The sequence below is a fragment of the Emys orbicularis genome, chromosome 12 (assembly GCF_028017835.1).
Source record: "Emys orbicularis isolate rEmyOrb1 chromosome 12, rEmyOrb1.hap1, whole genome shotgun sequence".
Classification (NCBI taxonomy): domain Eukaryota; kingdom Metazoa; phylum Chordata; order Testudines; family Emydidae; genus Emys; species Emys orbicularis.
The window spans coordinates 25,867,476-25,893,457 of record NC_088694.1 but is presented as its reverse complement, the minus strand read 5'-3'; the positions used below and the strand labels follow the sequence as shown (position 1 = coordinate 25,893,457).

The 25,982-nt window shown below is 51.9% G+C and overlaps 1 protein-coding gene across 3 annotated transcripts in view; it reads right to left on the bottom strand.

Annotated features, from left to right (window-relative positions):
- Positions 1 to 25,982, bottom strand: part of DLGAP4 (DLG associated protein 4) — a 114,947-nt gene that overhangs the window by 77,568 nt on the left and 11,397 nt on the right. The window contains exons 3-6 of one of the 3 annotated variants that reach the window (XM_065414922.1): positions 21,535 to 21,743; positions 15,735 to 15,849; positions 8,928 to 8,978; positions 7,032 to 7,269 (exon numbers count right to left, since the gene is read on the bottom strand). In XM_065414922.1, coding sequence (XP_065270994.1) covers positions 7,032 to 7,269; positions 8,928 to 8,978; positions 15,735 to 15,849; positions 21,535 to 21,743 — 613 coding nt within the window. Of the gene's footprint in view, positions 1 to 7,022; positions 7,270 to 8,927; positions 8,979 to 15,734; positions 15,850 to 21,534; positions 21,753 to 25,982 lie in introns of all 3 variants that reach the window. The other 2 variants (XM_065414921.1, XM_065414923.1) reach the window with 2 other exon arrangements.

Genomic DNA, 25,982 nt, shown 5'->3' with positions numbered 1-25,982 from the left:
AAGACAGTGGCTTACCATGGCAGCATGCAAGGTGAATTCTGTTGCCCCGACCTGCGTCTGTGATCTCTAGCAGCAAAGCCACAGGCACTCAATATTAAGAGGCAAAATGCGACCTTGCACAGAAATCACATGTGCTATGTAATGTGAATAGTATACACCGTGAAAGAGTATAAGCATTGTTCTGAAAAATGTATCTTTTAAAAAAATTCTCTCCTTTTTTCACTCCCTCCAGCAGGTGCAAATGTTTCAAGCCTCCCTCCTCCTTCCCGAAGGCTATCCCAGATAAGGCGTCGTAAAAAAAAAACGAGAGAAGAGATGTTTTCCGAAATCATGCAATCCACCAGGAATGAAAGAGCTCATCTGAATGAGTGGAAGGAGACGGTTTGCAAGTATAGGAAAGAAGCCAGTGACCGTGAGGACAGGAGGGACCAACGTGAGGACATGAGGGACCAACGTGAGGACATGAGGGACCAACGTGAGGACAGAAGGGACCAACGTGAGGAGAGGAGAGACGCTCGAGATGAGAGGTGGCGGCAGGAAGATCAGAGGAGTCGGGAAGCAACGCTGGGGCTGCTGCGTGAGCAAACAGACATGCTCCGGCGTCTGGTGGAGCTTCAGGAACGGCTGCTGGAGAACCGAGTGCCGCTACAGCCCCTGTATAACCCCCCTACCTCCTCACCATGTTCCATAGCCTCCACACCCAGACGTGTAAGAACACGGGGGGGGAGGCTCCGTACACCCTCCCATTCCACCCCAGTGGACAGCCCAAGCAAAAGGCTGCCATTTTTTTAACCTTTTTTTACTGGGCTTTTCCTTCCCGCAGATCCTCCTCCCAAACCCCACTCAGGTTCTGTGCCGCTACAGCCCCTGTATAACCCCCCTACCTCCTCACCATTTTCCATAGCCTCCACACCCAGATGTGTAAGAACACGGGGGGGGAGGCTCCGTACACCCTCCCATTCCACCCCAGTGGACAGCCCAAGCAAAAGGCTGCCATTTTCTTAACTTTTTTTTACTGGGCTTTTCCTTCCCGCTGATCCTCCTCCCAAACCCCACTCAGGTTCTCTCCCTCTTTTTATAATCAATTCATAAAGAATAAATGATTTTTAAACAATGGTGACTTTATTTCCTTTGAAAGCAAGCTGGGGGAAGGGGGAGGGTGGGTTCCTTACAGAGAATGAGTCAATAAAGGGGGCGGGTTTTCAGGAAGGATAAACAAACATAAATTTCACACTGTAGCCTGGCCAGTCATGAAACTGGTTTTCAAAGCTTCCCTAATGCGCAGCGCTTCATCGTGTGCTCTTCTAATCGCCCTGGTGTCTGGCTGCGAGTAATCAGCAGCCAGGCGATTTGCCTCAGCCTCCCACCCTGCCATAAAGGTCTCCCCCTTGCTCTCACAGAGATTGTGAAGCACACAGCAAGCAGTAATAACAATGGGGATATTGGTTTGGCTGAGGTCTGAGCGAGTCAATAAGGATCGCCAGCGACCTTTTAAACGGCCAAATGCACATTCTACCACCATTCTGCACTTGCTCAGCCTGTAGTTGAACAACTCCTGACTCCTGTCCAGGCTGCCTGTGTATGGCTTCATGAGCCATGGCATTAAGGGGTAGGCTGGGTCCCCAAGAATAACAATTGGCATTTCAACATCCCCCACGGTTATTTTCTGGTCCGGAAAGTAAGTCCCTTGCTGCAGCCGTTTAAACAGATTGGTGTTCCTGAAGACGCGAGCGTCATGAACCCTTCCCGGCCAGCCCACATGGATGTTGGTGAAACGTCCCTTGTGATCCACAAGTGCTTGCAGCACCATTGAGAAGTACCCCTTGCGGTTTATGTACTGGGTACCCTGGTGCTCCGGTGCCAAGATAGGAATATGGGTTCCATCTATTGCCCCACCACAGTTAGGGAATCCCATTGCAGCAAAGCCATCCACTATGACCTGCACATTTCCCAGAGTCACTACCTTTCGTAGCAGCACCTCCGTGATTGCTTTGGCTACTTGCATCACAGCAGCCCCCACAGTAGATTTGCCCACTCCAAATTGATTCCCGACTGACCGGTAGCTGTCTGGCGTTGCAAGCTTCCACAGGGCTATCGCCACTCGCTTCTCAACTGTGAGGGCTGCTCTCATCTTGGTATTCTGGCACTTCAGGGCAGGGGAAAGCAAGTCACAAAGTTCCATGAAAGTGCCCTTACGCATGCGAAAGTTTCTCAGCCACTGGGAATCGTCCCACACCTGCAACACTATGCGGTCCCACCAGTCTGTGCTTGTTTCCCGGGCCCAGAATCGGCGTTCAAAGCCTATAACCTGGCCCATTAACATCATAATCTCCAAAGCACCGGGGCCCGCGGTCTCAGAGAATTCTGTGTCCGTGTCCATGTCCTCATCACGCTGGTCGCTGCGCTGCAATCGCCGCCTTCTCCTCCTCCTCGCCTCTTTTTTCTGGTCCTGTGTAAGCATAAACTCCACGAGAAAGCGCGAGGTGTTTATAATGTTCAAGACTGCGTTCTGGAGCACAACGGGATCCATGCTTGATGCAGAATGGAGTCTGCAGAGTTCACTCAGGAAAAAAGGCGCGAAATGGTTGTCTGCCGTTGCTTTCAGTGAGGGAGGGGGAGGCTGTACCCAGAACTACCTGCGACAATGTTTTTTGCCCCATCATGCACTGGGGTCTCAACCCAGAATTCCAAGGGGGGTGGAGACTGCGGGAACTATGGGATAGCTATGTAAAAGCTACCCACAATGCAACGCTCTGGAAATCGATGCTACTATGGTAGCTTGGACGCACACCACCGAATTAATGGTGCCTAGTGTGGCCGAATACATTCGAATTTACAAAATCGGTTTCCTAAATTCGAATTATATAAATTCGAATTAATCCTGTAGTGTAGACATACCCTTACTGCAGGATCCCGGGGCTGGAATTACTGTATGCTCCTGCATGGTCCCAGCACTGCTGTAGGTTCCTGGCAATACTGCAATCTTCTGGTGCTCCTGCATGCTACAGGCCCCTGGCTGGCATGACTGCAGGCCTCGGGGATTACCACGTCCCAAGTGCCAGTGCTAGGCCCTCTGGTTATTTCAGGCTCCTGATCCTGCTGTACATGGTCAGGTGCTGTTAGCATCTAGGAATTTCATCCCCTATCCTGGGTTCTCAAAACTCTTCCTTGCATGCCCAGAGCATGTGCTGTAGCCACCACTCGGGAGGACCGGAACTAGCATCCCAGCACAGTCCACTCTCTCCTTTCTGCAAGGCCGAGCAGTGGATGTTGCTATTTCCCACTGCCAAAGCGACAAGCCAAATCTAGAAACTGAAAAGCCACAAAATCCGGAGCTTCTGTCTGCAGACCACGCCGCTGTCTGCCATCCCAAACATCATGACGCACCGTGAACTTTGCAAGGCAATGGAGAATGACAATAGCAAGTGTGCTGGGGGGTGGGGGTGGGGGGGCAAAGGAACCATTCAGACCCAAACCAACTGTGTTCTCCAGTTACCCAGGAACAGCTAGAGGCACAACTGAGATGCCATCGCGTCAAGGGATTTAAAGATATACACACACTTTTGGGTGTTCCAAAGGAAGTTGAGATAAAGGTACCAAACTAACCCCTACCACCCTCAACCCCCTTGCAAACTAAAACTTGCCAAAATAACAGGAGTACTTGTGGCACCTTAGAGACTAACAAATTAGTCTCTAAGGTGCCACAAGTACTCCTGTTATTTTTGCGGATACAGACTAACACGGCTGCTACTCTAAAACTTGCCATTGATACACACACAGGTGTGGCTACAGCCTATCTCTGTGGCCACGCCGTCTTGAGGAGTGCTTGTCATAAGCTAAAAGCATCAAGATCAGTTACAATCGGAATGGGAGACCTCCTATCTATACCTAGCAGCTGGTGGTCTGTCATGCAATAAGCATCCTTCCCACAGAGTCAGTACTGAATGAATCATCATTCCCCAGCGCGGTGCTGGCGGGACTGGCTGACAGGCAGGCTGCCTTTTGGACGAGATGTAAGACTGATGCCCTGGTCACTTCCACCCCACCTTGGTAGGGCGCCCATCACCCCAGAATCGAAGCGCACTCGTAATCATTAAACATGCCATTACACTTTTTGCAAGACTGCTCTTCCTGCTGATCTGGCCCAATTCCAACTTGGCTCATAGCATTCCACCTACCGAAATTCCCACTGTGTTTTCAACTGCCTAGAATGCTCCTCACTTCTTGCCCTGCATTATTGGTTTCAGTATTCTTCACTTCCTGTCCTAAATTGTCCCAAAGAGTTGCTGTGCAGTGTTAACAGCTGCTGGGTCTCACCTCAGAGGTGGCTGCCTTTCAGTGATGAGTGAGGCCATTCCTGTGTGTAAAATATACCAAGCCCTTTGGGAGGAAAATTGCCATCTAAGTGCAGCACAGTCACCTCCTGTGGACTGCCCGACAACAGAACCATCATTATTACAATCTTCCTGGAATACCTGAGACTTGCCTTTTGCTAATCATATCCCAGATCAGAAGTATGTCAGGTCTCTCACGTACGCCAGGGTAATGGAGCTACTCCTGATTTACACCAAATATACTCATAATGATAGAGACGGGTCTGTCTGGAACCAATAATGCTGCATCCAAGAGCAGTAAAGATGAGCAGAGGAATCTGGATCTGAACATATTATTTGCTAAGTGACGATGAGGAGCCAAATTCACAGGGCATTGGGAGTCTGAAGTTTGGGTTGCTTCATTGTTGCCTTGAAGTTTGGAGTTAGATCTGGCTCCCATCTGACCCCAAATTCAGGGATGTTTGGATCTGGGGCTTTGGTTCCAGCCCATCACTAGTGGATAATATATAAAATGATACTGAGTATGTAGGATGTCTATAGGCAAAGTACACCACAGACATGAAGGAACTGGTGCCTGTTCAGCCAGTAGATAAATTCCCTGCTGTCTGGTGGTTAAAGTGACTTTGAAAGAGGACTAACAAGCCTCAAAGGTACATAAGGCCCTAACTTCCATTGATCTGGGCCTAAGCTATCACCAGCCACTCCCACCTCTCTTCCTCTAATCTTTCACCTGCTTCTCTGCCTCTTCACTCTGCCAGCTCCCCACAGCCTGAGATATGCAAAATGTTCACAACAAACTGGGAAGTTTCCCTGCATTTAGTCTACTAGACTCATAGAATTTAAGGCCAGAAGGGACCAATATGATCATCTAGTTCTAGTCTGACCTTCAGCACATCGCAGGCCACAGAACCTCACCCACCCACTCCCGCAATAGATCCCTGACTTCTGTCTGAGTCACTGAAATCCTCAAATAATGATTTAAAGACTTCATATTACAGAGAATCTGCCAGTTACATTAGTTTGGGTTGTGTTGCAAACCCTGCCCAGGCCTGCCAACTTCAAGGCCCTGAGCCCAGCAAACGTGGACTGGTTCATGTCTCTGCATAGGAATTCAAGGCTGCACTCTGAGGTTCCAGGGCTTGTTTAGCTTGAAATTCAGAGTGAGACTCAGAGGGTGCAAAGGCAGGTGATTCAAAACCTGCTGTTCCCACGATCTCCCTGTGAAGTGGAACCAATGAGTTTTGCAGGGCTCTCTAATGGCCTTTGTAAAAGAAGGTCAATGAATCTCAGGCCAGGGCCTCGTGGGTAAGTGTCCACACCACAAAAGCCATCCTCATCTCCAATTAGTGCCAATGGGCCCCCTTGTCAGGAATGCCCAGGTTTGAATGGACCATGGAAGCTGAGCTCCCCCCCATCACTAAAGGTGGTCCCTCGGGATCATAGCTGGGGCCCATTGGTGGAGTAACATGAGGGACGCTTTCATTGCTGCTGCCCGATCTGTTGATGGATGAATACAGGGCCTGTCTGCAGGGCTGTCACTCTTTCACCTTTCACTAGCACCATATTCACAGGAAACACTTTAACAGAGCCCCAGGTGTGACTCACACAGAGCTCCTATGGGGAGACCCCACAGGGGTTACCATGCTAGTAACAAATGCCACCTCTGTTCCTTTAGCACCCAGGAAATGGGGGTCAAACCTTCTAACCTCCACCCCCTCCATTATCCACATGCTTCTGCATCTTGTTTAAATGCCAGTTCCTTGTAGCCATGAGACCAGCTGAGATCTCATCCCCTTGGGAAAACAGACGCCCAGGGCAAAAACACTCTCACACTCTTAGGTCTCAAGGTGAATGCTCTGAGCAAGGCTTCACCCTCTGTCTGCTGCACCAAGCTGGCTCCATGAATGACAGTCAGGCACACGGGAGAGAGGAGGAGGAGGAAGATAAGGATGATGAAGGATTTAACTGGCTGGCTAGTGTATCCCAACCTGATCCATATACCAAGACATATTAGGGAATGGACCCCTCTCTCTGGTTTCAGAGCCCGATGGTATGCAAAATGGGGGTCATCCATGAAGCTCAGGTACAAGCATCCCCAGTTATCAGCAGCGCTTGGAACATCTCTAACTTCAGCTCCTGTATCAATGGGCTCCACAACCTCTGTCAATGGCAGGCAATTTCCCTGCGGTCCCTGGCTTAGTACAGCTGCTACTGGCTCAGCCAGAGCCTCACATGGAACAGCTGCTTCCTATGGCCCCAGTTCAATTCCCAGCTGGTGTACAGAGCATGAGGCAAACTCAGCAAGTCTGGCTGTCACGGCAAAGGCTCTGTTAGGTGGATAAGGCCACATCGCTGTCTGGACACCTGTTGATGTAGACAGCTCAGCTGCACCAAACAAGAACATCTGAGCCGTACCTAGCACACCCAGCAGCATTAAAGTAACTGACCCCAGACCCGAAAGCTCCGTATCCATTTTAATGCAGCCCCAGATAGCTAACTTTGTGCTGCCCAAAGGGGCAACGTTCCAGTAGAGTATCAGCCGCCAGGGTCTCTGATTTCAGACAATAGCTATTCTTGGCCCTGCAGCTCCCGTCTCATTCAGAGCCTGCTTCCCCAATCCCAAGTCCCAGTGCCAAGGCTTCCCTGCCACCCCAGACCCCTCCACCATGCACACCCCATGGCACTTACTGCTGTTGCTGGGGAGCGTCCTGCTGCCGCTGATGCTGCTGGCAGGAGGCGGCGAGATGGATCGGATGGAGGCCGTGTCTTCTTCCTGGGAGCAGCCTGCCTGGATGGCTCGGAGGTAGCTGTGGCTCCGGGAGCGGAAGTAGCTGGGCAGAGGCAGGTCTAGCACCTCCACAGCAGCTGATTCGGCTTCACTGTAGGCTGATTCACACACTGTCTCGTACTGGTCGCTCAGCTCTGCCTCCCTTGTCTGCAGGGGAAGAGAGGCAGGGTCAGCTGCCCTCCTATTCAGAACCCGCTCCCTCCCCTCTACTACCTGTAACAACCCTGTCTTGCCGAGTGCATAGCTCTATCAGGGCAGTTTTTATCAAGGTGTGGTGTTTATACATGGATTTAATTTTATCTGTAGCAAGGCAGCATGGGGGAGTGGTCAGAGCCAGCGGGGGGGACAGGTTCTAAGCCAAAATCTTCCATTCACTGGGATTTTTGGCCTGACACAAGTCACCTATTTGCCGATCTTGCTGGGGTGTTGTGAGACTTAACTCACTGGCCTCTGCAAAGTGATTTGAGATCCTCAGTGGAAGGTCCCAGGGAAGTTCCACACATTACAAATTATTGTACAGCACCCTGAGTGGCTCAGCAGGGGCATGAAAGGGGTGGGTTACAATTAAATTCCTTGATCAGTGCTCAAAAACCTGCCGAGGTCCCTACCAATGTGCCCTGGGGAGGGGGGGGGGGAAGTCCCACATCCAGTGATCAGTTTGATCCTGCACCCCTGAGTACCCCTGTAGTGAAGAACTCAGCCCAGTCGGGCCATCAATGGCTAAATGAATAGCTGTGAATAGTCAGGTAGAAGGTGGGGACCTGGAGACCACGCCTCTCTGAAGGCTGCTCCATTCTCTGCTTCCCATTTCATCACCCCGGCTCTATCCCAGCTGCCCCTGCTTCCTGTATGCCCTGGGCCCATCCCGGGCTGGCATTATCTTGCCCTAGAAGCAGAGAATCATGTCAGATTTTAACTAAGGCGGGGTTCAGATGAAATAAGAGCTGGACTGAAATTAATAAACATACCAATAAATACGGATAAATAGTCAACAAGGTGTTCTGGTCTAACTGCAAGAATAATAGTTCTCTCTCTCTTAGCCCCACCCCTGTAATTTACCTCCACGCCCAACTGTCTACTCTTTCTCACCCTTTTTCCAATGTCTCCTGGGAGTTATTCAAAGTGCCCCCTTCCCTGATCTCCAGGGGTCTGATCAACCCTCACTGGAGCCGCACTGACCTCAGTGGGTACTGGATCAGAAAGGTTGCATGGGAGATGAGGCTCTGGGGTGTTCTCACACCTACACTCAGGCACACCCATTCCCTCTCTCACACATACACTCTTCTCATCTTTCACATGCACAGACATACATTTCAAAGTACACATGCAATCTCATGGATGCTGCTTGGCTCCCATCTTAGCTCCAAAGCAAGCTGGGCTGGGAAGATCCACGCTGGAGTTTTGAATGCTGATCATTTTGGCTCTGCCAAATCCAGGACACTGGGATCATGCAAGCACCAGACAATCCATATCCCAAAGTTTTTATCGTGTCAAACGACTGGCTAAAGGGTTGTGACCAAGAAACACAAAGAGACTTTCTCTGAAGATGCATTAGTGGCTTCAGTGTAGCAAAGAATTCACTCCCTGTCCTGACACCAGAGGCTTCTGTAGGACATTTATTGTGTCTCTCCCCCACAACATTTCTCTACCCCTCCCTACAGGCCACTCCCTGATACAGTTGCTTATGATTTGCTGCACCCTCAGACACACGGCCTTTATTAAACTGGTCCAGGGGGAGACATCCATAGAAGGCAACAGAAAAAACATCCACAGGGGGCGACAGGAAAATGTCAGAGGGACGGTACCTGCTCTCCGTGTGTAAATATCTGTGGGATAAATGAGGACTGTCCAAATATCTGGAAGAAAGAGTTGGAGAAGGTTAAAGCACAAGACCCGGGGCCTTGTTAAACACAGTCATTCCACAGGAACTATAGACAGTGGGGGACAAACAGATGTTCCCCCCCAGAACTGCAGCTGCTACCCTCTCTGCTGCCACCTTTCTGGAGATCCCTTGAAGTGTCAGAATAGCAGAAACTGCCTCCTCCTTGCTGGCCACTAAGATGGCTGCACAAATACAACAAGACAAAGCTCCACGGGACTCTTTCAGGCCACAAAGAAGCTGCTGGACACATTTAGTCTATCATAATACACAGGTGCAAATGCTGAAGGCTCAACAACTACCAGTGACTGTAACGAATGGGACAAAATCCCAGCAGATAACCTGCACCAACAGGCCAGCATCCACAGGAACTCTCTGAGCACAGGAGTAGAGTCAGGACCATTCCCACAGCTGATTGCAACACATGCATGAAGGCTCATCTTCTGGCATCAGCTCAGCCAACGCTTCATATTCTCCTTTCATCCCAAAGCTCTGCCAGATGCAAATCAGCAATCAGATGAGGAGACACTCCATTCTTACCAAGCTGCACCTGCCCCGAGCATTCGCAGCCCATCTCCTGCCTTTGCTCTGGCATCAGCTCGGTTCCACTGGTGCTAGCAGAGTGGGAGCGCTGGTGTAGACAGGGAGAGGGTATTTTAATCAGGTCATCACCTAATCCTGCTCAGAACAAGGCTAGACAACAGCCTGAGCCTGGTCTATGCCCATACTACCACCATTGAACCCGTGTTACCACCGCATGGCCTTGCCTGCACTAACCCCCCATATTTCAACAACGGAGCCATGACACAACCGATCCTAGTCAAAGACGAACAGTATTTGCTTCACCTTAAAAAGACAACACGCTGCCTGCTGGAGTGAATGCTGCAAAGACACAAAATGCTGGTTCCTCTATTCTAGTCTATTCGTATGTTGTGCCCATTACCACAGGATCTGAGACCCTACCCAGAATATTGTCTCCAGCAGATACCTTACTACAAGACATGGATCCAAGATGCATCACTGTGAGAATCTGGATTCAGAATCTCCCTAAAGTTAAGAGGGGTCAGATCTGGGGCTTTGGTTTGGCCCGTTAAACAGATGGGGTCAGCTGCAAAATGTGGATGTTCAGAATTTGGAAAGATTCAGGCCTGGATCACTTTCAAATCAGAACTTGGCTGTTAGTACCCATAGCTATAAAGGGCTGAACCAGAAACCAAAATCTGAAGAGCCTCAGACTTTAGGGAAGTTTGGCTATATATCCAAATCTAAATAAAACTCGGCGACTTGGGCTCATCTCTGTTGGCTAGGTGGCAGCCTTGCAAATCAGCATGACATGAGAGACACTGGAATGGAGAGAAACCATTGTCCGCTTCACTGGACAAAGTATGAAAGAGGCTTTGGGGAGCTCTTAGAAATGGCCAAAGCGAGGAAGAAAAACCGTGCCCAACTTTGGGAGGACAACAGGCAACATCACAAACAGCCTCACAACCTGCCACCGAATCACACATGGACAGACACACCAGAGGGACAGGCTGGGACAAGTCCTGCATTAGCATCAGTGCTTGCTGTGACTTGGGGGGGTGGGTCAATGGTCTACAGAACCCCATCACTGCTGCAAAACCTGTCTCAAGTTCGGAGGGACAAAGTCAGCCCTTGTTTAGGCAGGTGGAAGTCCAGTGAAGCAACAGTTACACCAGGGCTGAGTTTGATCAAGACACTAGGCGTGTTCCCTTTGGTAACATTGGTATCCTTTGTCATGCCAATAAAGCTGTGGAAATGGAAGTGAATGTTGTATACTGGGATCTTCCAGCACATCTCAGAGATCATTCATACTTAGTGTCTGGATCAACTCCTAGTGAAGTCCAGGGAAACTCTCCCATTTACTTAATTGGGAGCTGGATTGAGATTTTAGACAGTAACCTTAGTCTGGGGTTGAGCACAAGCTAAGAATTCCCTCTGCCCTACACCCAGCTGTTCCCACTAGAGATCTGGGCTCAGACACAGGGTATGGCTATATTGGAGTTGGAAGGTGCAGTCTCCAACTCAGAACCATAGAAGTGTAGGATTGGAATGTCATCTAGTCCAGTCCCCTGCACTCAAGGCAGGACTACGTAATAGCTAGACAATTCTGACGGGTGTTTGTCTAACCTGTTCTTAAAAACCTCCAATGACAGAGATTCTACAGCCTCCCTAGGCAATTTGTTCTAGTGCTTAACTACCCTGAAGATTTTCCTAATGTCCAGCCTAAACCTCCCTTGCTGCAATTAAAGCCCACTGCTTCTTGTCCTATCCCCAGAAGTTCTCCCTCCTCCTTGAAACAACCTTTTATGTACTTGAAAACGGTTATCATGTCCTCCCTTCAGTCTTCTCTTCTCCAGACTAAACAAACCCAATTTTTTCAATCTTCCCTCATAGGTCATGTTTTTTAGACCTTTAATCATTTTTGTTTCTCTTCTCTGGATTTTCTCCAATTTGTCCACATCTTTCCTGAAATGTGGCACCCAGAACTGGACACAGTACTCTAGTTATCAGCATGGAGTAGAGCAGAAGAATTAATTCTCGTGTCTTGCTTACAATACTCCTGCTAATACATCCCAGAATGAGGTTGGGGTTTTTTGCAACAGTGTTACATTGTTGACTCATATTTAGCTTGTGATCCACTATGACCCCCAGATCCCTTTCCGCAGTACTCCTTCCTAGGCAGTCATTTCCCATTTTGTATGTGTGCAACTGATCTCCTAAGTGTAGTATTTTGCATTTGTCCTTATTGAATTTCATCCTATTTACTTCAGACCATTTCTCCAGTTTGTCCAGACCATTTTGAATTTTCTTTCAAAGCACTTGCAACCCCTCCCAGCTTGGTATTGTCTGCACACTTTAGAAGTGTACTCTCTATGCCATTATCCAAATCATTGATGAAGATATTGAACAGACATATCCCTGCTAGCTCTGATCAAGCTAGGCCAATAAAAATAGCCGCAGCGGCATAAGTGTCAGGAGAGGCTAGCTGCCACAAGGGCAAACCTGTCCAAGACACTATGTATATACTCGGAGTGGCTAGCCCCTCCCACCGCTCACCCTACCATGGCAGTACTTCTTTTTTTAAGGTGCAAGCTCAATCAGAGCTAATGTAGAGATGTCTGCCCGAGCTGCAGTGTAGACATCCCCAGAGATTAGTTCACCTATGAAATGAATGTGCTGGTCCCTAGCTAAGTGTCTGGATAGCAAAACACCCAGCACGTTGTTGGTGATCTACAAAGAATAATAATTAACTGTAATAAATACTCCCTGGTGGATAATGTTTGGCCTCTATTTAGCATCTTTCCTTGAGGATCTCAAAGTGCTTTACAAAGATCTATCCCCATTTTACAGATGGAGAAACTGAGAGGTAAAGGAACTACAATCCCAAATCCAAACACCTGGACTGGAGTGTTAAACTTTAGAGTATTGGCCTGTCTTGCTCTCTGGCGCTCACTAGTGGCTGGGAACAGAACTCTGATTTCTTGATGTCCAGCCCCAGGCTCAAATCACTACACCAGGCTGCCTTCACCCAGCACGTGCTATGGCAAACTTGGCAGTGTGTGAGCAGGGCAGGCTCAGGAACAGCATGATGTGTGTGTGTCTGTGTGTGCACGCGTGTAGAGAGACACGGTCTGCTGTTACTGAGGGAGGCCTGGTCTGACTGGGTAAAACAGGCTGGAAAAGGCTAAGGGCTACCTGCCTGTCTAATCTCCAGCAAAGGATTTAAGGGAAGGGCGTGTCCTCTTTCTAAGGGCTGAGATAATGAGTTGTGCCCTGAGGCGAGGGCCTGAAACAGACAGGCCAGGTCTACACCACACACTTGTGAAAAATCCACCCCCCGAACGACGTAGTTCTAGCGACTGTAACTCTCCATGTAGACAGAGCTGTGTAGGTGGGAGAGCTTCTCTCGCTGACATAGCTACCACCTCTTCCGGAGGTGACGTTATGGAGCTGACGGGAGAGCTCTCTCCCCTCCGTTTAGAGCATCTTCACCCTAAGCGCGACAGTGGCGTAGCTGCATCAGTGCAGCTGTGCCGATGTAAGTTGGTACTGCAGACCTGTCCTTAGGCAGAGCACTTACTCTTTCCTGGGCTGGTGAGGGAGCCCACCCGTTTAGACCTGGCCTGCACACAAAGTCGCACCAGTTCCAGGGTTCCATGGTGTGCTCAAGGACACCTCGTTAGGCCTCAGGCCTCCAGCCATCCCCTCTCTGTGGGTGGTGACCCACGTCCCTCTCCCTTCAGACTGGGACTTTAGGCTTGCAGTGCCCCTGCAATTCACTGTGCTTATCCCAGCAGGTCTAACCTTGGTCCAGCGGCTGCCGCTCACTCTCCCCCAGGGACAATGACAATGGTTCCCAGCTTTCACAAAGCACAGTACATTTATTTTAGGACAAAAGCATTACAGAGAAAACAGAGAATAAAACAACAGATAGTCTACACGCATGTTGTGCTTACCAGGGGTTACCCATCTTCCACAGGGAGACCCTAGGAGTTTTTCAAACCCTTCAAGCAGGGGGTTGCCCTCCTGGTTACAATCTCATGCCAGTTTGTGGCTCAGAGAGAGCCCCCCACCCCCAGTCAGTTCAGGCTGGCCCTTTTCATCACAAGCTTTTTCTTTGTCTCCTGGTCCTCTTGAACCCAGTCTGAACCAGTCTCTGCAGTTCCCCCGGTCAGTGATACTTCCGAGGAGAGGGAACAGCTCCAAAGATTTGCAGTAATTAACCCCCACTGATTTTGGTTCCTGGAGGATGTTTGGTAGCCCTCACCAATAGAGCTAGAATACAACACCTAGCTCCCAAAGATACAGATACCATTTCCAGATACAAAAGTTTATTACTAATCCTAGTGGCTATGGCATCTGGCACATCTCACTAGAATAGACGTTTCCTCGCTTCCAAGGTCTCGCATCTCTCACAGCATCATCTGAAGCTAGGTCTACACTGGGGGGTGGGGGTCAAGCTAAGATACGCAACTTCAGCTACGCAAATAGCCTAGCTGAAGTCGGCATATCTTAGGTCGAATTACCTGGCCGTGAGGATGGCGGCGAGTCGACGGCTGCCACTCCCCTGTCGACTCCGCTTCCGCCTCTCGCCGAGCTGGAATTCCGGAGTCGACGGCAGAGCAATCGGGGATCGATTTTATTGCGTCTACACTAGACGCGATAAATTGATCCCCGATAGATCGATCACTACCCACCGATCCGGCGGGTAGTGTAGACGTACCCTGAGTTAAAGCCATGCAGTGCTGTGTGCAGACACTCTTACATCTGTGTAAACTGGGCTCACTTCAACGTAGGTTGCACCTGTTAATTTGCAAGCTAAATGGCTATAAACCAGGTTTAAAGTGCTGCAGAGTGTTCCCACACAAAGCAGCACTGGTTTAATTCAATTGCTGCAACATCACATCTTTAGCTAAACCAGTGCAACTCTGTGTGTAGACAAGCCCTGAGTTGAATTGGCAGAGATCTGCAGACGCCAAGGCCTAGGGCAGCAGCAGGTTTGGTATTTCATCATTAATGTCCATTTGCAGGGCTGTGGTGGGCCCCAGGACTGAAATCCCAGTGCGTAGCTGGGTCTGAATTCAGCAGCATTGGCAGACCTGTGTGGAGGCCCAGGACTGGAACGGGGGGCTATTACGGATCAGGATTCCAGTGCATTAGCAGAGCTGTGTGGAGGCCCAGGACTGGAACAGGGGGCTATTACGGATCAGGATTCCAGTGCATTGGCAGAGCTGTGTGGAGGCCCAGGACTGGAACGGGGGGCTATTACAGATCAGGATTCCAGTGCATTAGCAGAGCTGTGTGGAGGCCCAGGACTGAAATCCCAGTGCGTAGCTGGGTCTGAATTCAGCAGCATTGGCAGAGCTGTGTGGAGGCCCAGGACTGGAACGGGGGGCTATTACGGATCAGGATTCCAGTGCATTGGCAGAGCTGTGTGGAGGCCCAGGACTGGAACGGGGGGCTATTACGGATCAGGATTCCAGTGCACTGGCAGAGCTGTGTGGAGGCCCAGGACTGGAACGGGGGGCTATTACGGATCAGGATTCCAGTGCATTGGCAGAGCTGTGTGGAGGCCCAGGACTGGAACGGGGGGCTATTACGGATCAGGATTCCAGTGCATTGGCAGAGCTGTGTGGAGGCCCAGGACTGGAACGGGGGGCTATTACGGATCAGGATTCCAGTGCATTAGCAGAGCTGTGTGGAGGCCCAGGACTGGAACGGGGGGCTATTACAGATCAGGATTCCAGTGCATTAGCAGAGCTGTGTGGAGGCCCAGGACTGGAACGGGGGCTATTACGGATCAGGATTCCAGTGCATTAGCAGAGCTGTGTGGAGGCCCAGGACTGGAACGGGGGCTATTACGGATCAGGATTCCAGTGCATTAGCAGAGCTGTGTGGAGGCCCAGGACTGGAACGGGGGGCTATTACGGATCAGGATTCCAGTGCATTAGCAGAGCTGTTTGCTGGCCTAGCAGGGGGTTACATGCCTGAATTTGGGTGCGCTGGCAATGCTGAAAGAGAATAGCTTCCCATCAGCTGCATGCGCCCTGCTTGGTTTTGTGGCGCAAAGGAAAATCCTTTCCCACCACCCACTCTACTGTCTCCTTCCGCCTACCAGTCCCCTTCCTCTTCCTCTGGGAACACCCCTACCTGCGTCCTGCCCGCCCTGCTGCGGCTGGCTCTGGGTGGAACTGATGCTGCTCACGCTCACCTGGCTGATGCAGCTGGACTCATCAATGTTGTCAGTGAGCTGGTTGTATTCTTCCTCCCAGCTTGGGAACTTTGGAGGTAAGAGGATCTCGACGGAGTCCAGGCGGTCCAGGCTCCTGCAGGGCAAAGGGAGAGAGAGACTGAGAGGAAGCCCCAGCCTAGCAGGCGATGAGCGAGGCAGCCGTGGGGGGTTGGCAAATAACCCTCAGTGCAACCAGCCAAGCCTTCCAGCTGCAGGAAAGGGCAAATGCTCAGGCTGACGTCGCCCTCTGGCACCCTCCTCTGAGCTCATTTATGCAGTGCAAGGAAATCCAGAAGCCAATCAGGCTCCAAGACTCCAGGGCCCCATATTCAGTGCCGGGAGGACAGGAGAAGAAGGAAGCACCTTGCCGAGCTTTTGAGAGCTGCCTGAGGCTTGGCTAAGCTGAGTTCGGGCAGACGGACCCACAGCTGGCACAGATGTGAGGCCTTTCAGGGTGTTGAAATGAAAGGGTGGGGGGAGAGGATGGATGCCAGACACCCCTCCCCCATCACTGTCCCCCAAATTAAACCAGCCCATGGGGGGGGAGGGGTTAGCCTAGGCGCTGACTGCCACGCTGGACTCTCCTCCACTCTGGGGGACAGCATGAACAGCAAGCATCAGACATAAAGGCAGCGTGGGCCAGTGGCTAGGGCGTGAGACTGGGAGTCAGGCAACCTGGGGTCTTTTCCTAGCTGTGTTACTGCTGGCCTAGGCAAGTCACCTCCCAGCTCTCGGCCTCTTCTCTGCCTCTAGACTGCAACTGGGGCTGGTCAGCAAGAGGGGGTTTGATGGAAAATGGCTTATTCCATGAAATTCCTGAGCGGTTCTAATCGCCAACTCTTCTGGGCAGGGCCTCACTGTGTGTGCACAGCACCTAGCACTGGCACCGCGAGGGAACTGCTGTAACACACAGCATAAAATGGGCCCCGTGGCACTCCGGTTACCCAGCGCCATACACATTGCTTATCAGCTTTTGAACCCTGTTATAGTCTTGGCCTTCCCAACATCCTCTGGCAAAAAGTTCCACAGGGACTCTCTTGGGACATTGGTTTATACCAGGGGTAGGTAACCTATGGCACACGTGCCAAAGGTGGCATGCGAGCTGATTTTCAGTGGCACTCACACTGCCCGGGTCCTGGCCACCGGTCCGGGGGGCTCTGCATTTTAATTTAATTTTAAATGAAGCTTCTTAAACATTTTAAAAACCTTATTTACTTTACATACAACAATAGTTTAATTATATATTATAGATGTATAGAAAGAGACCTTCTAAAAATGTTAAAATGTATTACTGGCACGCGAAACCTTAAATCAGACTGAATAAATGAAGACTCGGCACACCACTTCTGAAAGGTTGCCAACCCCTGGTTTATACAGACATATACACCTGGCCAGGATAACCCTGAATGGCCACTGGGTGGCAATACTGCTCCATAGAATGGCACCTCAGGCACTGCCGGGCACGCTGAAGCTGCGGGGAAGCGCAGAGGTCTAAGCCCTTCCCTCCCCAAACTCATCCCGCTAAGCAGGGCTCTGGGACTCTCATGGGCCATATTTTAAAGGAATGCCTAGTGCCACTTCTGGATGGCTGATCATGGGCAGTGCCATGCAGTGACCCCTAGAGCCTGCAATGCAGGACGCTCCGCTGCAGGCCTGGGAAAGCGGGCAGCTGGGTTCGCTCTGCCAGCCTCTGTGCAGCCACCTGCACGTAACTCAGGGCCTCTTTCAAGGATCCAAGAAACAAACTGGGCCTGGACCTGCTCCCGCTGGAGTCCATGACCAACCTTACCATTGAGGGCCCCGGTCCAAAAGCCCTCTGACATCAACAGGAGTCTTCTCATTGACTCCAATGAGCTTTGAATCTGGCCCCGATGCCCCTCATCCTGATGTGATCGCCTGTCATGGAGGTCAACGTAATCCCCTCTCTTCCGGTCAGGGTTTGGATGAGTAGCCCAGCCCCCCAGCAGGGTACTTTGGCAGGTGTTTGTATCCAGCCAACTAATGAGGTGCTGATTGGCCCGAGTAACGAAGGGTTCTGTGGCTGTTTATCCATCACTCCTCACTCATTCTGCTGCCAAACAGATCGCTAGGGAAATGAGCTGGGAAAGGAGGCCACAGGGGGATTTAATACTGTCCCCTTACACTGACTCCGGGCTTGTCAGATGCACCAATAAAAAGTAACAGCAACGTTACCCCCTCACGGTTCCCCTCCAACACTCTCCATCACCTACCCAGGCTGACCGCCTACAAGGAGAGAGAGCTGGGCCCAAATCTGTTGGGTGGTTTACTCAGTCAGTGCTTCCTTAGGCAAATCTCCCTTGGAGGGGCTTGCCTGAGTGTGGACGGCAGGGTTAGACTTCACACTGTGCCCTGGAAGTTAACAGCCTTGCGCTCCTGTTGGACCAACAGAGGAGGCAAGTGCCAGTCGAGGGCCCTGCCCAAGACAGCCCAGCCCAGATGGTGGGAACCCACTGGCTGACCTCAGGTGGCCTGCAGGGAGCGAAGTCCCTTACCCTCCGCACTACTGTGTTTGGCACTTTCATCAAGCTGCTGAGATGACTCTGCCCAAGGGGGCTCTCTCCAGCTGTCTGGGGAACACGGATACCTCTCTTTGCTGGAGCAGGAGTAGTGTGATGGGTAGGAGCAGTGTCAGGAGAATTAGCAGCAGCATTTTGCGCATGCATAGCGCCTTCCACTCCAGGATCCCCATGCACTTTATCCACACTCCCCCCCACCCCCCAATGAGGAAGGTCAATACTATTAAGACTATTTTGCCATTGGGGAAACTGAGGCAGAATGTGGGCAAGCGCTTTGCCCAGAGCCACACAGTGAGTCTGTAGCAGAGCGGAGAATAGAACCCAGGAGACCCGACTCACTGTTCTGCACCTCCGTTCAATCTATCAAGATACCGAGGTTCCTCATCTCCCTATTTCTACTTGGACTCCTCCCCTGTACCCCAGTACTGCCGGTCAGATCCCCCTTTATCTTGGCCAACACTGAAGACTCAACCCACTGGCTTTGCTGCAGATAAACAGTCTCATCCATTGGCCTTTTCACCAAGCACAGGCCAGTTTTAATGGGCAACTCCAGGAAGGTTTCCCCACAGCTGGTGAGAATCCCTGAATGGGCAGGAGCAGCAGAAGGTGCTATTGACACTTGTTGGCCAGTCTGGATCTGAACGGCCCACTCCTGATAAGTGACGGACACTAAACAGGCGGCACCTAAAAATAACTGGAGGTGATGGGAAAGCAAGGAGGAGCTGCCAGCAGATGGCGCTAGGCCTCACATTGTTGCTACGAGAGGGTGGATTTCTCTATTCACCAGTTAGTCCTGTGGCAGCCCTTCATCTGGGTGGGGTGTTTTATTTAGTCTGGATATGTGCAGTTTGTGCCCAGATCTTCCTAATTCTCTTGCCCACTTGGGAATGAGGGAGCAGGGCAAAGGTCAGAAGAACAGAGCTAGGCACAGGACAGAACGTGGGGCGTGTGACTTTATTCACTCAGGTACAGGAGTTAGAGAGGGAAGAGACCTAGGGCTAGTCTACACTAGAAGTGCTACAGCTGTCCTGGTGCAGCTGGGTCACTGTAGCACATCCAGTGAAAACGCTATTCTGTCGGCATAATAACTCCACCTCTGCGAGAGGGGGTAGCGCTGTCCACGCCGGCGCTTAGGTCGGTGTAACTTACGTCACTCAGGGGTTGGCTTATTCACACCCCTGTGTGACATAAGTTACACCAACCGAACCTGTAGTGTAGACAAGCCCCTCTTCACCCCCCTCTAGTCCAGTCTCCTAGGGCCAGTGCACAGGGTCTCTATAGTGCAGTGTAGTCATAGCCGGGCCAGTCCCTGTTATGCCCAGCCCTGAAGAAGAGCTCTGTGGCTCGAAAGCTTGTCTCTCCCCCCAACAGAAGCTGGTCCAACAAAAGATATCACCTCCTCCACCTTGTCTCTCTAATGGTCCCTACAGCACGTTTCCTAGTGCTTTGGCTTACCCACCCCAAGCGATAGGGCGTGCACCGCTCCCCTCGGGACACTAGTGCGCAGCCTGACAGAGCTCACTGCCTGAGAGCCAGGCAACACTTTCCTTGGCTTAGTGTCATCCTATGCCTCCAAATAACTCCTCCCTGCTCCTCGCTGGCCTTATGGAAAGCAGCTCTCTTGCTTCCCCTTTGTCGTCCCTTGGCCATGCTGGATGTATTTCGCTCTTTTGATCTCGCCTCCTAAGTCACGGCATCGCTGAACTCCTCCCAGCTTGTCCACTTTTTCCTGGGACTGAGGTGTGCAGAGCTGAATGCGATACCCGAGGGCTGGACGCCCCAGAGATGTGCAGGGCCTGGTTCTCCTCTCCTAGGCTGCTGTGAATCAGGAGAACCCGTATGGAAGTCACTGGGTTCACAGTGGTGCAGTAAGAGGAGAGCCAAGCCCCTGGACAGGGACCGTTACCTCCCGGTTTGGTGACCAGATGCTCTCACAATGTCACCCTCCAAACCGTATTCTTGTTCCCGCCGTATCATGTGGCAAAGCTGCATCTCATTTGCAATCCACTACTGCGCCGAGGTCTCTGCACATTGCTGCTCCCCAGTGCTCCCCGCCCTGCTGGCGACTCTGATTACTCCCCCCCGGACATATTAGCTTGTATTATTTCAAGCCAAATCACATTCGGTTAATTTCCTGTCTCCATGTCTACCCCCTCCCGGTCCCTTTGTGCTCGCTCTCTGTCCTCACTGGAGTTGGCAGTGTCTCCTCTGTGGATTTCAATCCAGTGCTGTTAAAGGGCTTGGGGAAATCAGCACCAGGACAGCTAGTCGGGGGAGAGCCCACGGGCTGCTGAGGGAGCAGCTGTTTACAGGGTGGATGTAGCAGCACCTGCCCCATATACAGGTGGGGCCTCCTTACCTCTCACTCTCCCTTGCTACGCTCCAGTTGCTTCACTTTCTGTTTGGATCCCAGACAGCTGGTACCTCCCCCTCACCCCCAATACTTGGTCTTGGCTCCCCTCTCCTGGTCTCATCTTTTCTTGCTGTTGTCCTCCACCCAGCTTGGCAACCCACCCAGTCCCCTATCCCATCCCATGCACCTTGTTGCCGGTGCCTTTCACTTACAGATGCTCCCCAGAATCCTTCGGATTAGCCGCAGTAGCACATCAAAGGAGGTGCCCCGGTGCAAAGGGATTCTGGGATCCAAAGGCCAGCATATGAATGTGAACATGTGGCCATGCTGGGAGACACCCGGCTACAAGTCACCTTCCACGTCTAAGCAGCTTCGCCTTGTTTAAGCTTCACTCCTCTTTAAGAGCCAGATCCTCTTAGGTGTAAACCAGTGTAGCTTCACTGAAGGCAAGGTACACCGTCTCATGACCTGTCCCTATGTCTTTTTATACTCTCCGAACCAACGTTGTGGGGATAGAGATCCTGTGCAATTTCACACACCTAGGGTTAGTTTAGAATGACTGGGGAACAACCAACCGCTCCATTCCTCCACCTTATCTTCATCTTCCCCATTTTTCTCCTCTTGCTCCCTGCTTCCCAACCTCCCTCTCCCAGGGTGCCCAACCTCTGCCCAAATGAAGGCAGCATTGATAACTTCCCATGAGGCTGAAGGTCACACTCAGCTGGAAAAAATGAAGGAGATGGCACCCCAACCCATCTTCAACATGGATGCTGGAAGGCCCAGCATGCAATGCTCCAGGTTAGATATGGATGCCATCATTAGAATTCCTTGGACCACCCTGGGATTGACACTGGAGCACCTGGGTGCAAAGGAGCTCTGAGCTGGTTACCTGTGTGCGGTGCTCTGCTCACTCAGGGACTGTTGGGTGGCCTTGAGGTAACTCTGCCTCCGAGCCGCAGTTTTCGGGGAAGGTTTGGGGCTGGTTTCTGAATCTTCGCTGTCGTCGTCCCCCATGGCTTTGATGTAGCTCCCGCTCCGCATGCGCCGGCACGGGATCTCGTTGTCTTTGTCCCGAGACAGCGTATTGTTCCACTCTCCCTGAGGCACCTGGAAGAACAATGCAGCACCTTGACGGTCTGTGTCTAGGAAGGAAGGAACCTCTGGGAGGAAGAGGAACATGGGAGTTGGAGGAACCATAGCAGGCCCCTCAAGTCCGGTATCCTGGCTCCAGCCATGGCTAATGGCTGATGCATCAGAGGAATGGAGAAAACCCCACATACTAATATGTACCTGGCCAGCTATGCTATGTTGTGCATGGGCAAAACAAGTCCTTTCTGACTCCTAGAGTCATCACCTTATGCCATGAAGCATGAAGTTTGATTACGCATGTCTTAGCATGTAGCATTACACCAGTTAGCCAGCCCTTCCTTAAGCCCAGCTACCTGACTTTCTGAGGCAGAAAATGCTGCGGGCTGGCCTCACACTGCAGATGAGATTCACCCTTGTGCAACAGGCCAGCACCTCCTGAGTCCCACCGGAGCCTGATTGGGTTAGCATGGTGTGCAGAGATTGTGCTGGGCCCTCAGTGCCTGGGTGAATTGCAGCTAGGCTGAAAAAATAGTTTGCTTTTATGAATACTGCATGTCCTGGCCACTGATTTAATGGAGTGATGCTCTCTTGTTCTCTTGCTCTGGGACTGGATACAGGGCTGTAGAGGTCTTCACCAACAGTCCTGAATTGGCAACTAATGCTTGATTCATGGAGCTGTCAGTGGACTAAAACCTGAGATGAGACAGATGCAAGGAGAATAAAGGCCATTGGCTTAGGGGGATCTCACTTTCTAATATCCCCTAACAATCACAGATTTCCAGCTGAAAGGCTCAGTTCTGCCATCTTTAGGTTGATTAATACCTTACTAGACAAACAGTCCCACTGAAATCAATGGGGGTAAGGGAGGCTGAATTGGACTTGAGAGCTCCTGATGGCGGCCAAAGCCTTCTAACAAGGAAAACTATGGGGCTTACTAGACAGAGAAGGGTGGTCCTGTGGATAAGGCACTGGCCTTGGACTCAGGACACCTGGATTCAATTTCCTGCTGTACCACAGATTTCCTGCATCACCTTGGGCAAGTCACTTTGTGTCTCAGTTCCTCACCTGTAACATTTCCCCATCCTTTGTCTTTCCTTTTGATTGCAAGCTCTTTGGGGTGTACTTGCAGTGTGTACTTGCAGCACCCAGGACAATGGGGCTCTGGTGTTCTGGGGGGCTGCTACGTGCTACCACAATGTAAATAAAGCAGAGGTTCCCAAACTTGTTCCGCCGCTTGTGCAGGGAAAGCCCCTGGCGGGCCAGGCCGGTTTGTGTACCTGCCGCGTCCACTGGTCCGGCCGATCGCGGCTCCCAGTGGCCGCGGTTCGCGGCTCCAGGCCAATGGGAGCTGCTGGAAGCAGCGTGGGCCAAGGGACGTGCTGGCCGCTGCTTCCAGTAGCTCCCATTGGCCTGGAGCCGTGAACCGCAGCCACTGGGAGCCGCGAACCGCAGCCACTGGGAGCCGCGATCGGCCGAACCTGCGGACGCGGCAGGTAAACAAACTGGCCCGGCCCGCCAGGGGCTTTCCCTGCACAAGCGGCGGAACAAGTTTGGGAACCACTGAAATAAAGAATAGATTGGACATGGGCCGAGGAGCCAGGAACTCCTGAGTTGGGACTCCAGCTCTTCCTTACAGAAATGTGCATGACCGTAACCTTCTCAAGCCCTACAGGCAGCATTGCTGCTGCTGTAAGCTGCTGGGCTGGGACCAGTACTGGAGAGTAGTGAAGTGCTGCCATTGGCCTTGTGCAAGTCACTGCACCTGAGCTGGTGAGTCTGCCTCTGTAGAAGAGTGAGTCCTATTTACCTACCTCCAGGCTGCTGGGAGGATTAAGCAGTTAATGTTTGCTCAGTAATTGGAAATGCCAAGTGAGGTATCATGGCTAAGTGCTGTCAAACCCAAGGGCTAATCTGAAGCAATGCTCCTTTTCTTGTTTGCATCCTCCAATCCAAAAGCCTCGCTGCAGGAGAATGAGCTTTTCTCTTGAAATCCCCTAGGGATGTTTGTGTGCTCTAATCAATAACTGTGACACAGGAGTTCTCAACATGGGGCCATGAACAGGCACGGGGGTCACGGCCACCCCGTCCTCCCCATATTGCTAAACAGGACGGGGGAATCCTGGGGTGGGAAGGTTTGAGAGCTGCTGTTTTAACCAAGCGCTGATGCCATTTGCTCGGGCAGCATTGCTACTGTTGGCATTTTCTCACTCCCCTTTGTGACCACAAGCAGCTGGGTTCCTAGTCAGGTGGCTTGCCAGGCTCACTATCTTTTTTTACTGAAAAACCAGACTGAGCCCTGGCGTGGCCCCTTTGGGTAGCCGGTGGGAACTCAGGGGCCTTATGGAGAGCAACAAGCTTAAGGGGGAAAGAGAACCGAGATAGGGACTCAGGAATTGTCAGAGCAGATCAGTCCAATGGCCCATCTCGGCTGGATCTGGTGTCCAAAGACCAGCTGCCTTCAAGAAAAGGGAAGATGCAGGAAAGCTCCAAATGGCCCAGGATGCATTAAGCTGACCTTGGGGCAGTGCTGCCTGCCCCCGGCAGTTAGCAAGTGGCCTATGCCTGGTGCAGGAGGGTGGAGATTGTTATGGGGCAGATGTTATGGGGTACTATTATCACCCATATGCAGTCTAATCTCTGGCGTGTCTCTTTACATCTGGGCAAAGGGCACCCCAGGCCCAGCACAGCGTGTCAGTGCAGAAGGCTGCGTTGGACCCAAATCATTGGGAGGGTTGGGCTGGATAATGCCCCATGAGGTGCCCCACAGCTTCTACTGGGGGCTCCGGCTGAAATCCCAGCAGAGTCACTGGCAAAACTCCCATGAAATCCAGCCCAGCCAGGCCCAACTCCCTGAGGGGGTGAGCAGGCCCCGGCAGTTATTCCGTGCTGGGTCCCTCCCCATCAGAGAGGCAGAGGCCCAGAGCCAGAGAGGGCATCGTTTGTGCCACAGGAGGCCAAGGCTGGGGGAGTAGAGGCCTCTCCAGGCCCTCACTTTGGGGTGGGGTTTGGTTCCAGGTTTCTTGGCCTTCCTGAGACTCCAGGCCCTCTCTCTGTCCGTTCCCCCCAACCCCCCCCCCCCCCCGCCGATCCTTACTGGGTTCATCCAGCTGTTTGGTATGCTGCCTCCTGAGGGGGAGGTGCTCAGCTGCTGCCACAGCATTGGGCTCTGTGCTGAATCCCTGCTGGAGACCAAGCTGAGGCTGCCCAACTCCCCACACTTGTGACACATTCAGTGCAAACCTCCAGTGAGGAGAGCTTTGTGTGTCACCCGCCTCAGCCCCAATTGTTAGCTCTGCCTCAGGAGGTGCTTTGCCTCTGTGACCTGCACCCCAGCTCCATGCTCTGGCTCGGGGTGTGTGCCCCAGGGCAGGATGGCCATCCAGACAGACCACAGGGCAGAGAGGCTATTGGGGAGTGGCCACTGGCTCCGGAACATGCTGCTGCTACCTGCTGTGTGTCCCTGGGGATGGTGAGCTGGCTCTGGTGACAGATCATCCTAATAACAGCCCTGTTCTTCTCAAATCACCGCTGAGGTGATTGGCTTTGACCTTTCCTAATGAAGGTGACAAGAGGCTTCTGGAAGCACTTTTACACCGGCCGCCTCCGAGTCACGTCTGACTGGAGATTGGATTTCTCTGCCTGCCTTGTCCTCACCTTGTTAATTGCACGTCAGGAGCACTCACCCGCCTGGCACTGACAGCACTCACGGCGCCAGTCTGCACAGCTGCGTGCCCACCGCGGGCTGGCGGGTCGGGAGCAGGGGGAGTCTAAAACCCAGCTGAGGAAATGGAAATGTTCCTTTCTCGGCTTGCTACCTGCCCTGGACACATGGTGGGAATGCAAAGCAGGGGAGGGCCCGTGCCAAGAGTCAGCTAATCACCCACCCTGATGGACAAATGCAGGCGCCTGAATGTAGAGCCTCGAGGCCCCAACCAAGATCAAAGCTTCATAGTGCTAAGTACATACATCCTGTGAGAGACGGTCCCTGCCTCAGAGAGCTTCCAGCTGGGTAAGGCGAAGGCTGGGAGAAAGGAAGGATTGCTGGCCCCACTCTACAGGTGGGAGCTGCAGCACAGAGAGGTTAAAGCCATGATTTTCCAAACTGACTTGTGATTTTGGGTGCCCAACCTGAGACACCTTAAAGGGGCCTGAATTTCCAAGGGCAGCTGCTCGGCACTTTCTGAACTCCCTCTAGGATGTATTGGGCTCGCACCGTCACAAGTCACTGGAAAATCTTGACCTATGTGA